Source organism: Sorex araneus, chromosome 4 (assembly GCF_027595985.1).
Source record: "Sorex araneus isolate mSorAra2 chromosome 4, mSorAra2.pri, whole genome shotgun sequence".
NCBI lineage: Eukaryota > Metazoa > Chordata > Mammalia > Eulipotyphla > Soricidae > Sorex > Sorex araneus.
The window spans coordinates 12,410,016-12,422,329 of NC_073305.1; the positions used below are offsets into that span (position 1 = coordinate 12,410,016).

Here is a 12,314-nt window from a genome sequence, read left to right on the forward strand (position 1 = left end):
GGGGCTGGAGTGAGGGGCGGGGCGGGGGGGCGCCCACTGGTCCCGCCAACTCTGAGTCTGAGGGTGCCTTTCTCAGGTCACCCGCTGGCCCAGCCGGGACCCACTGGTGGGGAATCCGTGGACCTCTGGGCACAGAGACGCCAGCCAGGACGGCTCCCCGTGAGCATGTGCCCAGGGAGGGGGTGGGCCACCAGCACCGGGCCACGCTGGACACGGCACTGCTGGCAGGCTGGAACAAAGGCCGGTGGTGGCCTCTTCTGAGGAGGCTGTGGCTTAGACACGGTTGGGCCGGGGGTGGCTTTGAGGAAACTGGGTGCTGGTCAATAGGAACGGCTGCTTCCGGGCCTGCGCAGGACCACGCCCGCCTCAGCCTGCCGGGGTCCCACCCGGGTCCCCACTTTCTGTCCTCACCGTGGGCTCCTGTGGCCGTGGGACAGTGGCAGTCCCTCCCAGGCTGACCAGAACTGCTGCTGTGGCAGGTCACAGCATTGGGGTGGCCAGGAGGCAGGTCACAGCATTGGGGTGGCCAGGAGGCAGGTCACAGCACTGGGGTGGCCAGGAGGCAGGTCACAGCATTGGGGTGGCCAGGAGGCGCGGCCTGAAGGCCCAGCGGACTCTGAGAGGCCCCTGCACTGAGGAGGGCCTCATAGGAGGAGGGGACTAGCAGGTGGTGAACCCCCCGGTTAGAGGCGCCCTTGGCCCCCACAACAGGACTCAGGAGCACAGTTGTGACCCCAAGACCGAAAAAAAAAATACAGGCTTTGTCCTCGCCGCAGTTAGGCTGCCTTCCTTGACTGCTCTCTGGTTTCTGTCTGTAGACCAGCCTCTCCAAAACGCCCCAGGGTACCCAGGCCTGTTCTTCCGCCCCCCCCCCTCTGGCATTTTAATTGAGAAAGGCCACTGTGTATTGCATTGAAGCAGTCACTAGGGGGACACGGCCTCGAAAGGGGCTCCTGTGGCTGACCAGTTCCCGAAGCAGGGAGGGTAGACAGTAGTCGCCAAGGTGTCCAGCACACACACACACACACGTACACACACACGCGCATACATGAACACGAACAGATACATGCAGGCAGGCTCACAGGCATGCGGGCATTCACATGCACACACACACGCACATACACTTGCACATGCATGCCAGCATGCACACGAGTCAGGCAGCCCGAGGGCAGGCTCTGCTGAGCTGCTTTTTTTTTTTTTTTTTTTTTGCTTTTTGGGTCACACCCGGTGATGCACAGGGATTACTCCTGGCTCATGCACTCAGGAATCACTCCTGGCGGTGCTCAGGGGCCCATATGGGATGCTGGGAATCGACCCCTGGTCGGCTGTGTGCAAGGCAAACACCCTCCCCGCTGTGCTATGGCCCCAGCCCCTGCTGAGCTGCTTTTGGCCTAAACCCCGACTGAGTGAAAGCGGCTATGTTCTTCCCCAGGGGGTCACCGGGCCCCTGCAGGCAGAATTCAGCACCTCCCGCCCACAGTGTGTGCACCCGCCTCCCCCGCTCCCCAGAGAGCCCCTCTCAACTGTGAGGGTCTGTGAGGCAGCCCTCTTCCCATATCACGGTGGGGGACACTGAGGCTGTGAGGTGCCCACAGTCAGACAGCCCTAGGCCTCAGAGCCCACAGCAAAGGAAGAGAAGAAACACTCAGTGTCAGAAAGTAACAAAACACATTTATTAAAAAACGGGCTGTGCCAGAAAACCTGTACACCTGGGTGCCTGCAACGCATGCACGCACGAGAGAGAGAGAGAGAGAGAGAGAGAGAGAGAGAGAGAGAGAGAGAGGAGAGAGAGAGGAGAGAAAGAGGGAGAGAGGGAGAGAGAGGAGAGAGAGAGGAGAGAGAGGAGAGAGAGAGGGAAAGAGAGAGAGGAGAGAGAGAGGGAGAGAGAGAGAGGAGAGAGAGAGGAGAGAGAGAGGGAGAGAGGAGAGAGGGAAAGAGAGAGGAGAGAGAGAGAGGGAGAGAGAGGAGGAGAGAGAGGAGAGAGAGGAGAGAGAGGGAGAGAGAGGAGAGAGAGAGAGGGAGAGAGAGGAGAGAGAGAGAGGGAGAGAGAGAGGGAGGGGGAGAGAGAGAAGAGAGAGAGGGAGGGGGAGAGAGGGAGAGAGAGAGGAGAGAGAGAGGGGGAGAGAGAGGGAGAGAGAGAGAACCCGCCCCGGGGAGTACCCTGGGCCCCATGGGTGCACACACAGGGCTTCTGGCCAGACAGACCAGGATGGAGTGGGGACAGGGCAGCCAGGAAGGGGCCGGAGGGAGCAGCTGGGGCTGGCGCGCTGGCGCGGGCACTGCTGAGGACCACAGGCCACTGCTCCCGGTCTGCGGCATCAGCAGGCTCCAGGGCCGTGTGGACCAGTAAGTGGACGCAATCTGAAAGCATAAAATAAAACACCGATTATCCAGTTCTCCCCACCTTGGGGGGGGGGCCTGGGGCAGGGCCTGCGGCTGGGGGGGGGGTGAATTAGAGACGCCAGTGGGGCCGGCCTGGCGCCAGGCACACAGGTGCACGGCTACAGGAGGTGTGCGCACCCAGACGCGGCCAGGTGAGGCGTGGCGGCCGCCCAGCTAAGGGCGAGGGATGCGCCGCTTCCTGCCGGCAGTGCCAACCCCCTCCTCCGGGGCCCTCTCGGCGGAACTGCACATCCTCGGGGGCCCACCCCGGGCTGGGGGCGCGCCTCACCGGCCCCCGCCGGCGCTAGTGCAGCCGCAGGTAGGAGGGCGCCGAGTAGTTGAAGAGCACGAAGTCCATCCGGTAGAGGTCGAAGAGGCGCCGCTGGTAGAAGGGGCTGATGTCCTGGAAGAGGCGCGCGGCCAGCTCGCGCGCCGCGGCGGCCGCCTTGGGGCGCGGCGGGCCGGGGAAGCGCAGCGCGGGCGCGCCGGCCAGGCCCAGCACGAAGGCGGCGTCCTCGGCCAGCGTCTCGAACTTGCCCACCACGTCGTAGCGCAGGCGGCACGGGTGGCAGAGCGCGTGCGCGCGCTCCCAGTGCTCGTTGAAGGGCTCGTCGCGGCGCGTGCGCGGGTCCAGCAGGTAGGCCAGGAACTCGGCGAAGCGCACGTCGTGGCCGCGGGCCCGGGCGTCGGGGTGCGCGCGCGGCCGCAGGCGCTGCACGATGCGCGTGCCGTAGCGCCGCTGGAAGGCCGCGCTGTAGGGCCGCGCCAGCTTGTTGCGGTAGGCCGACGCCAGGCGCTCGAAGGGCTCGCGCACGAACAGGAAGGCCAGGTAGGTCCGCAGGCGCCGGTTGATCTCGGCCGGCCCGAAGTCGGCCAGCGAGGGCAGGCGGCCCGGCGCGTGCGCCTCGTGCGCGGGGATGGCGCGCGGGTCGCGGCCCGGGGCGCCGCCGCGCAGCGCCAGCAGCACGCGCTTCCAGTTGGTGCAGGCCACCTTGGGCACGTAGCAGTAGAGCAGGCCGTGCGCGTCGTCCACCAGCACGTGGCGCAGGTCCGACGGCTGCAGCAGGCGCTGGCGCCGCGTGTGGCGGCTGCAGGCCCCGCGCAGCAGGTCGCGCCGCTGCCGGTGCACCTCGGCCAGGGCGGAGCGCGGGCCCTGCGGGGCGACAGGGCGGGCGTGGGTCGGGGTCGAGCCTCCCCCCACCCCACCCCCCACCCCGCGGCAAGGACCCAGCCTGGACCACCCCCGCTCCTGCCCCCCATCCGTCACGGGGTGATTGGACACCCGAGGTGACATCCTGGACCTGAATGCAGGGCATTGGGGGACTCTTGGGGGAATACAGCCACTGAGTAAGACGTCAGAGGGAGCCCGAGAAGGACAGGACTGCAGGCACGGCTGACGTCAGAGCGCCCGAGAGTGACGGCACTGCTGACGCCAGAGCGTCTGACATTGACGGCACTGCTGACGTCAGAGCATCGCATTCGGAGCCCAAAGGCAGCCGCGGGTTGGTGTTGTGCTAGCAGGCGCACTGTTTAAGGAGCAGTAACGTTCATTTCTCAGCACGAGTCGGAAAGGGGCGCATGGGCAGGCTCCCAGGGTAGGCTTTCGTCCCATGACAAAATGAACTCATTCGGGGTTGCTTGGCTTCTAGTTTGGGGGCCACACGGCGCTGTGCTCCGGGGCTGACCCCTGGCTCTGTGCTCAGAGATCATTCCTGTCAGTGCTCGGGGGACTGTGTGCGGTGCTGGGAATGGAACCAGGACAGCCACCTGTGAGGCACTGTGGCCCACTGTGCAGTCTGTCTGGCCCGTAGCTCTGTATTTATGGTTTGACACATCCTTTGGGACCGTGATACCTTTACTTCCACTCCCACACCCCTGCACACAGATTCTAATCTCAGTGCTTGGACAAGAGAACTGGGTGTAATAGTACTGTCTTTATTGAGCACCTGCTGTGTGCCAGGCACCCTGGGGTGCAGTCACAGAGGGAATTGTGCAGAAGTGGGAAGACAGCCCAGCCCACACCTCCAGCGCCGTCTTCTGTTCTCGAGTCCTTTCTGCCCTAAACAGGATGACCACCTCCAAGAACCTCTGCCCCTCCCCTGAACCGCTTTTCTTCCAAGAGTTCGTGGGCAACATTTTTTTTCTAATTCCAGCATCACATAGGGTCCCCTGACCACCACCAGGAATGATCTCTGAGCACGGGAAAAAAACAAGAGCTAGCCCCAAAGAACACACACATACACACACACACACACACACACACACACACACACACACAAAACACACAGCAAAATAATATGAAATGGAATCGCAGCTCAAAAGCGAAGTAGGCCCAGGAACCGCAGTTCCAGCGGGGCGTCTGCGGAGAGAACTGCACACCCGGCGCATCCAAGACCTGCGCGCACACGCCCGGCTGCGCAGCGCAGCGCAGCGCGTGGGTGGGTGGGAGCGGCCTCCCGGCGCATCCCGGGGGGCCAGCGGTGAGCAGGCAGCGAGCGGGGTGGGGCTCAGAGCGTGCCGGGGCACGGCCGGCTTCGGAAACCGGGCGCTGGGGGGAGGAGGCGCCCCCAGACGCCCTGCGCTGGAAACATCTGCAGGGGCCCAGGGTGTGCAAGGGAGCAAGGGCTGGTCAGGTGGCGGGGTTGGGGGTTGGGGGGCGGGGGCGGTGGGCACGACTGCTAGTGGGCAGAGGACTTATTGGAGGCCTGCTGGAATGTTCTGGAACTAGATGGTGAGGCGAGGCAGGCAGCTGCATAGCCGTAGGAGAGTGCTGGGTTGGGGGCTTGGGAGGGTGGGCTTTACTGCTGGTGGGTTCTCTCTCGGTGGAGAGGAAGCATTTCAGGGCATTTCCATACCGCTGACCTGCACGGCTGCGTTGAAATGGCAGGACTGCACCGTGGAGGGGGGGGAGGGGGTTCTGACAGTGGAGGGCAGGGAGAACCTGTGTTTGTGCGTCCAGCTGCTCCACCGCCTTTAAAAGGCGGCAGGCAGGGAGGATGCTGGCCTTGCACGTGACTGACCCGGACTCAATCCTCAGCACCCCATAGAGTCCCCGCTGCCCCATCAGGAGTGAGCCCTGACTGAGCACAGAGCCAGGAGCAATCCCTGAGCATCGCGGTGTGTGGCCCCAAGACAAAACAAACAAAAATCACCCACGAAGGCACAAGAGGCAGCTCTGCGGGAGGGAGGGGCGACACTCGGAAGGGACAGGCGCGTGGGAACTGAAGAGGTCACTCCATGGGGACGGAGGGCGCAGGGGAGGGGCCAGGCGGGGGTCGGGGAGGCAGAGGGAGCAGATGGGAAGGGTGAAGAGACCCCGCTCTGTCTGTCTCGTGGTCAGGAGACTGAAGGCCACTGGTGAGCCTGGTGTGACCCCCCCCAGACCCCTAAATTAATAAATAAATAAACGTGTCCTGCAGCCATCCAGCACACGTTAGGTGAAAGGGGAGTTGTGAAACAGGGTTTAGTTGTGAAACAGGATTTAGTGAAACACTTGGGGGTTAGATGCAGGGGGAGAAGGGGGTGAAAACGGCTCCAAAAGGCAGGTTTGAGGGGGATTCGGAGGGACCTGCTGAAATGGCTGCAGAGCCACAGGCTGCACTGACCAGGTCACCCCCCAGGGCTGCAGGGGAGCCTGTGTGTGTGTGTCGGGGGGAAGCAGGGTCTGGGGAGGCACGCCTGGGGGCTGCAGGGAGGAGGCGCCCTGTGTGCTCGGCTCCGCTTCTGCGTGTGATCTGAACAGCGGCTCCCCAGACACCTGGCAGAAGGGCCAGCAGGGAGAGGGGCACCTGCGTCCAGGCGGGGGGGGGGGGTCTGAGGAAGGGACCGGGGAGCGAGAGAAGCCACGTGCCTAGAACACGTCTGGGAAGATGCCCAGGGGATGGGCCCCTCCCGGGGGACTGGAGGACAGACATTCTGCCTGGGGTTACTTGGGAGACCCCATCCCATCCCATCCCACCTTCGGACGTGCCAGCTCCCAGGCCCATGGGCTGCAGGAGAGGCTGACCCCGGCCCCCCCCCCACACCCAGCTCCCCTTCTGCCTCCTGGACCCCCTCACTTCTTCCTGGACAGCCGCCCATTTCCCAAACACAGCTGGGGCTGAAATTGGAGGTTCCCTTAAAGGCTCACCCCACCAGATGGCTGATCCCTTACACACACACACACACACACACACACACACACACACACACACAGGTTGGTTTATCAGGAGCATGAGAGTGTGGCCTTGGGTGAGTGTGGGGTAGGCAGGGCTGGATAGATCTCGAATTTGGGGGACACCCTCTGCCCAGCCCGGGGGGCAGGTGTGTTCGGGGCTCAGGCAGAGGGTGGCCAGGTGTGAGTCGGGGTCCCCCACCTACCTGGTCCAGCTCGTAGAGCCTCTGCAGGGCGCTCTTCCTTCTCCCACTCAGCCAGCCCAGAGCCCTGCTTTCCGCGGCTGTGGGGGACACAGACGTCACCGCTGGCTGCGTGATGGCCGTGGGGCCTGGCCACTCCGTTTCCTGGCTGGCAGCACGGAGGGCGCCCCGGTCAGGCCTCCGGCGTCATAGGGATTTGCACTGAGGGACTCAGCGTGCCAGAATTGGGGAGCGCCACAGCAGGGCAGAGGCCGGGGGCAGACGGGCAGAGCCCAGGCCAAAGCTGTCACCCCATGTGGCAGCAGGAACGTGGAGGTGTCGAGGGGACCAGCGAGGGGCGGCACCCAAAGGTGCTCCCAGCAGTGGCTGTGCTGACCAGCTTGGAAATGACCACGGTCACCGACAGGTCCAGCTCCCACCCAGCGAGGAGGAAGGACAGACACTCAAGTGACCGGAGCCAGGAGTGAACACGGGGACACGGGCCCCCTGCCCACAGGAGGAGGCAGGCGCCCCAGGACATACTTCCGGGCAGCAGCCTGGGTCCCAGTCACCCAGTGTCCGCCAGCCCCGGGCCTGGGAGAATCGGGTCACCCCACACAGAGCAGCACCCCCAGGCCCGAGAGGCATCGGGAACGTGGGGGATGTTGAGAGGCCCGGCGGCCCCCTGAGGTCTAGGATCAGCTGGGTGGGCAGAGGGGACCCCATCCCAGAGGGTCCCCCCAAGTCAATTCCATCTGCGGTACGGGAGTACCCGGCCTTCCAGAAACACCAGCCCCCGACTTCCGGGCCAGCGCCGCCCCCCTCCCGCCAGCTGGCAGGAAGATGAGTCCAGGACCAGTGGGCGGAAAAGTGCCCAGAGCGGCCCAGAATAGCTGTGGCCAGTGATTACAGGGCTGGCCACCCCGCCCAGCCGCCACAGAGCAGGGCCGGGGCAGCAGAGGGGGGACGCCTGGGAGATTGGGGTCTGGGGTCCCCCCACCGTGCCCTGCCCAGTGGAGATTCCCGTGCCCCAGCACCCACTCCTGCTAACCACCCCCGCCCCCCAGCCTGCCAGGAGGCTCAGTGCCCAGCCCGGGACCCTCCTCTGGCTGCGGGCCCCAGGCCCCTGCCACGGAGGCAGCCCCAGGAGTCACCAGGTGGTCAGGGTGGGGCAGAAACCACAGGGGTTGCTGCCGAGAAAAGGGGAAAACAGAAATAGCAGGAGCTTGAGCGGGGGCCGGGGAAGAGGAAGGGGACAATGGCAGGCTGGGGTGGCCAGTGCCCGCGGCGCGGGCGAGGGCAGCATCTGGGCGGAGGCGGCAGAACCCGTCCCAGAGCCGTGGACCAGAAAGCAGACCCGAGGGACGTGGGGAGCCCAGGGCCAGTGGTGGGGTGGGGGCAGGGAGGGGTGGGCTCAGGCTGTGGAGATGATGCAGCCCCAGGCTTTTGGGTGCTGCAAGCCCAGCTTAGCCGGGGGTGTGGGGAGGGGGGTGGCCGGCAGGGATAAAGGGAGGCCAGGGAGCAGGGCAGGAAGGGGACTCTCCCGGCCCAGTGCTCCCCGCACTCCAACCCCCGTACTCCTCTCTGGTACAGACTATTATTATCCCCATCTGATAAATGGGGAAACCGAGGCACAGAGCAAGTCAGAGAAACCCAGGCCAAGCCTCCCAGCGTGGAGGAACAGGGTGCCCCTAAAGGCCCAGCAGCAAGCCGGTACCCCCAGCGCCCCCGCCTGCCTCTACCTCCCAGCTTCCTCAGGCATCCCCTGTCCCCAGTCCCTGGCCAGTGGGCACAGAGTGGACAGTGAGCCACCTGGGGCCACAGGGCGATGGACGGGACACCTGAGACCACGTGGGGACCCTCCTTGTGAGACCACCAGCCACCCCCCGAGAGATCGGCCTGGGGGGCCCCTCCCCCTAATACACACGCCAGGAGTCTCCGGCTGCCCCTGGCAGGGGGGCACAAGCCATTTGGGGGGCGGGGGGCTGACTGCAGGCTTTGGCGTTTCGGGGAAGCACTAGTGACCCCGGTCCAGTGAGCATAGGTCACGCCACACTCGGCTGGTTAATCAGTCCCCGAAGGGCTGTGTTGCAAGACCAGGCCGGCAGGAGCAGGGCCCTGGCCACACGTCCAGCCTAGGGGTGGGCTGGGGGGGGTCACACTGCAGCCTCCGGGGTGACCCGTGGCCCCCGGAGTCAGGGACATTCATTCAGGTGACCAGACTGAGGCAGGGACAGGCCCTTCCCGCCTTTCGTTGTGGGTATTTGGGGAGGTCTGGGTTCAGTCCCCTGTTTCCAAACCGAATTCTCTTCCTGGAACGCCACAAAGTTCTGGGGAAAAGACCATAATTCTTTGGTCTCTGTCTCTGTCTCTGTCTCTGTCTCTCTGTCTCTCTGTCTCTGTCTCTGTCTCTGTCTCTCTGTCTCTGTCTCTGTCTGTCTGTCTCTCTCTCTCTGTCTCTCTGTCTCTCTCTGTGTCTCTCTGTCTCTCTCTCTCTCTCTCTCTCTCTCTGTTTTTCTGGGCCACACCTGGCAGTGCGCAGACAGGGCTTCCTCCTGGTGCTGTGCTCAGGGATGACTCCTGACAGTGCTCAGGGAGCCACACGGGGTGCTGGGGAATCAAACCCAGATTGTCCGCACTCGAGGCGAAGAGCCCTGCAGCCCCGGGAACCTTCCCTTTGTGTCTGGGGCTTCCGGAGAAGGGTCACACCTGGAGCTGGAGCCAGAGATCAGCCCCTGGGTCCACCCTGACTGAAGGGACCCCCGCCAGCCTCAGGGGAGTCGGCCTGGTGGTCTGGGCTGAGACTCCAGACTCGGACACCGCACTCACCTGGTCAGGTCTGGGGAAGGGGTCGGAGTAAGCAGAGACACGCGTGGCCCCAGCGCCAGGAGAGAGAGTGCCCGCAAACCCACGGGGGCGGGGTCAGCACGGGCTGGGGGCGCAGTGGCCGTGCCCAGGCTCTCCTGGGGGCTGCCCCGGGGGGCAGGGGCTGCAGCCAGAGTTGGGGGTATCATAGCAGAGACGGAAGTTTCCCTCCTGCTGTGCACCGGCCCCTGGTCCAGCACTGCGTAGCCCTGGACCCTGCAGCCACTGGACGGCGCAGGGAGGGGAGGGCAGAACCCTGGCCTTGAACTGGCCCCTTTTGGGGTGCCAACTACAGTGCCCCTGCGACAGGGTGCCAGGGCCAGCCCCACGCACCCTGAGTGAGAGTGAGGGTCTTTCCTGGGTCCTGGCCCAGAGGGGCTCACCCCACACCCCCTCCCAGCCCGGACCCCGAATGCAGGGAGAAGGAACGCACCGCAGACGTTTCCAGAGCGCCGGCAGCCTGCAGGACGAGGCCCTGCCCCCCACGGCCCCCCGAGTGTGCCACGTGCCCCCCGCCACACACCCGCGCTGGCTTCTCGGCTCTGACGGGCAAACAGTGGAGTATGGAGACCCTGGGGACCCGGCCTTAGCCTGCCCAGAGACCCCAGGCCCAGACTGTGCAGCAGGTGCGCAGGGGGGCTCTGGGGGAGCAGGGCTGTGCGTGGGGCTCGGAGACCCCCAGTCTAGAAGCAGTGGGGTCAGGGCCAAGAAGAGTCTCTGGAGCTGACTTGAGAGCCGCCTACAGGGGGGTGTGGCGGGCTGGGGGTGGGGGGCTTCCTGCAGCCCAGGCTGAGTCGGGGACACAAGGAAAGCTGCATCCTGAGCTGGGGGTGTCACCCCGGAGATGCCCCACACACAGGCCCCTCCTCCATGCACCCCCGGGGCACCCCCCCAGTCACAGGCCAGGCCCCCCCACTCGGCATCTCAGGTGCTGGGTGAGCTCTCGGAAGAGTCGGGTGGATGGGCTTGGGGGGCAGTGGGAGGGCCGGCCACGGAGGGGGGAGAGGGACCCCCACTCTCTCCTGTGGGCTCAAGCAGCCCAGACTGAGGCCCAGGGTGGCCGGCCCCAGTGGCCTCAAGGCTCCTCTCAGGCCCCCCCCCCGTCTCCTCCTGGGCTAGTCTGGGAAGTTATGGGGAGCACAGAGCCCCCCGCCCCGTCGTGACCTCAGGACAGCCTCGTCTCTGCCCACCCTGGGGTTCCTCACCCGGGGGCCAGAGTCTGGGGTTGTCCAAGGGGGGACTCCAGAGATCCTCGAGGATTCCACATATTACACACACCCCTGAAACACAACCCACACACTCACACACTCCCCCCCACACACATACCCCACACTCCACACACACACACACACACACTCTCTCTCTCTCTCTCTCTCTCTCTCTCTCTCTCTCTCTCTCTCTCACTCACGGACACAGTCACATACACCCATGGAAAAGGCACACAGAACAGGCACTGGGGTCCCCACAGCTGGAGCCCCTGTCAGCCCACCTGAGCCCCCCACCTCGCTCTGCCCACCCCCTCTCGTTGATCTCAGTTTCCTCTTCTGTGAAATGGGGAAATGATATAAGCAAAAGCCTTGGGGCTAAGACCAGGCAGGGGCCAGGTCTCTGCCTGCCTCAGTTTCCCCACTCAGACCTGGAGGTGGATGCAGAGGAGCCCCTAACACCCGGGGGATTCCAGCCGCCACCCGGGGACAGAGCAGTTGCAGGTTCAGCACCCGGCGCCCCGATGGGGCAGGACTTGGGGGCACCCAAGTGGGCGGGAGAGGAAATAACTGGGCGCGCAGCCCCGCCGCGTCCCCGGCTTTCCCCCCCCAGCGCGGACCCCGAGGTCCGAACACCCCTCCGAGGTGGGATCAAGATCGTGGGGTGGGGGAGGGCGGGTGTCCGGGGCGGGCCCCCAGCGCGCGAGCCCCGCGGACACTCACCCGAGCGCAGGGCGCGGGGCGCGGCGGCCAGGAGCAGGAGCAGCGCGCAGCCCAGGCACGCGGCGGCCAGCGCGCGCCTCCGCCAGCCGCGCGGCCCCATGCTGCGCCGGACCCGGGCGAGCGGCCGGCGGGCGCGGGGGGCTGCGGTGTCGCCGCCCGGGCCCGCCCCGGGACGGCCCGCCCCGCGGCTCGTACCAAGGCGCCGGCGCGGGGGTGCGAGCGCCGCGCGCGCGCGGGGGCAGGGCCGGCCGGGTGGCCCCGGGCCGCGCGGGGAAGGGCGGGCCTCGCCCCGTCGGCCTCCCGCACCCGCCCAGGGCGAGCGAGGCCAGGCGGTGGCCGGAGGCTGGGGGCTGGGCCCGAGGGAGCCTGTCCCCGCAGAGGTCCCGGCCTTTCTGGTTTTATTTTCTGGGGTGCCGTCCTCCCTACGTGGCCGAGGAGCACCTCCTGGATAGTGGGTCCCTTGGCCGTTCTTTGCTGCCTCCCGGTGCCAAGGACCCCAGGGCTGCTACGGGGGTGGGGGTGGGGCAGCCCGTGTCTCCCCAGGGAGCCCGTACCCCAGCACCAAGCCTTTCCTCCGGGCCTCTCACACCCTCAGCCCGTCACCCGGGGCTGTGTGGAGACAAGAATCAAGTCCCGCCTTGGAGGGGCTTCGGACCTGGTGTGAGTGTTCCAGGCATGGGGCTGGAGCGATAGCACAGCGGGGAGGGCGTTTGCCTTGCACGCAGCCGACCGGGGTTCGATTCCCAGCATCCCATATGGTCCCCTGAGCACCGCCAGGAGTAATTCCTGAGTGCAGAGTCAGGA

At 65.6% G+C, this 12,314-nt stretch overlaps 1 protein-coding gene across 1 annotated transcript; it reads right to left on the reverse strand.

The window, feature by feature from the left end:
- Positions 1-1,987: 1,987 nt before the first annotated feature.
- Positions 1,988-11,640, reverse strand: CHST13 (carbohydrate sulfotransferase 13). The gene is made up of 4 exons (XM_055136297.1): positions 11,511-11,640; positions 6,742-6,818; positions 2,672-3,535; positions 1,988-2,361 (listed from the first exon to the last, which is right to left on the reverse strand). The coding sequence occupies exons 1-3, from the start codon at positions 11,608-11,610 to the stop codon at positions 2,687-2,689; spliced, it is 1,026 nt and encodes a 341-aa protein (XP_054992272.1). The 5' UTR covers positions 11,611-11,640; the 3' UTR covers positions 1,988-2,361; positions 2,672-2,686.
- Between the last annotated feature and the right edge of the window lie 674 nt (positions 11,641-12,314).

Excerpts from the sequence above, each read along its gene's own strand:
- CHST13 (XM_055136297.1), bottom strand. The coding sequence starts at position 11,610 with ATGGGGCCGCGCGGCTGGCGGAGGCGCGCGCTGGCCGCCGCGTGCCTG. Across the intron at positions 6,819-11,510 it reads GCCCCGCGCCCTGCGCTCGG|CCGCGGAAAGCAGGGCTCTG; the intron begins GTGAGTGTCCGC and ends TGTCCCCCACAG. Across the intron at positions 3,536-6,741 it reads GGCTCTACGAGCTGGACCAG|GGCCCGCGCTCCGCCCTGGC; the intron begins GTAGGTGGGGGA and ends GTCGCCCCGCAG.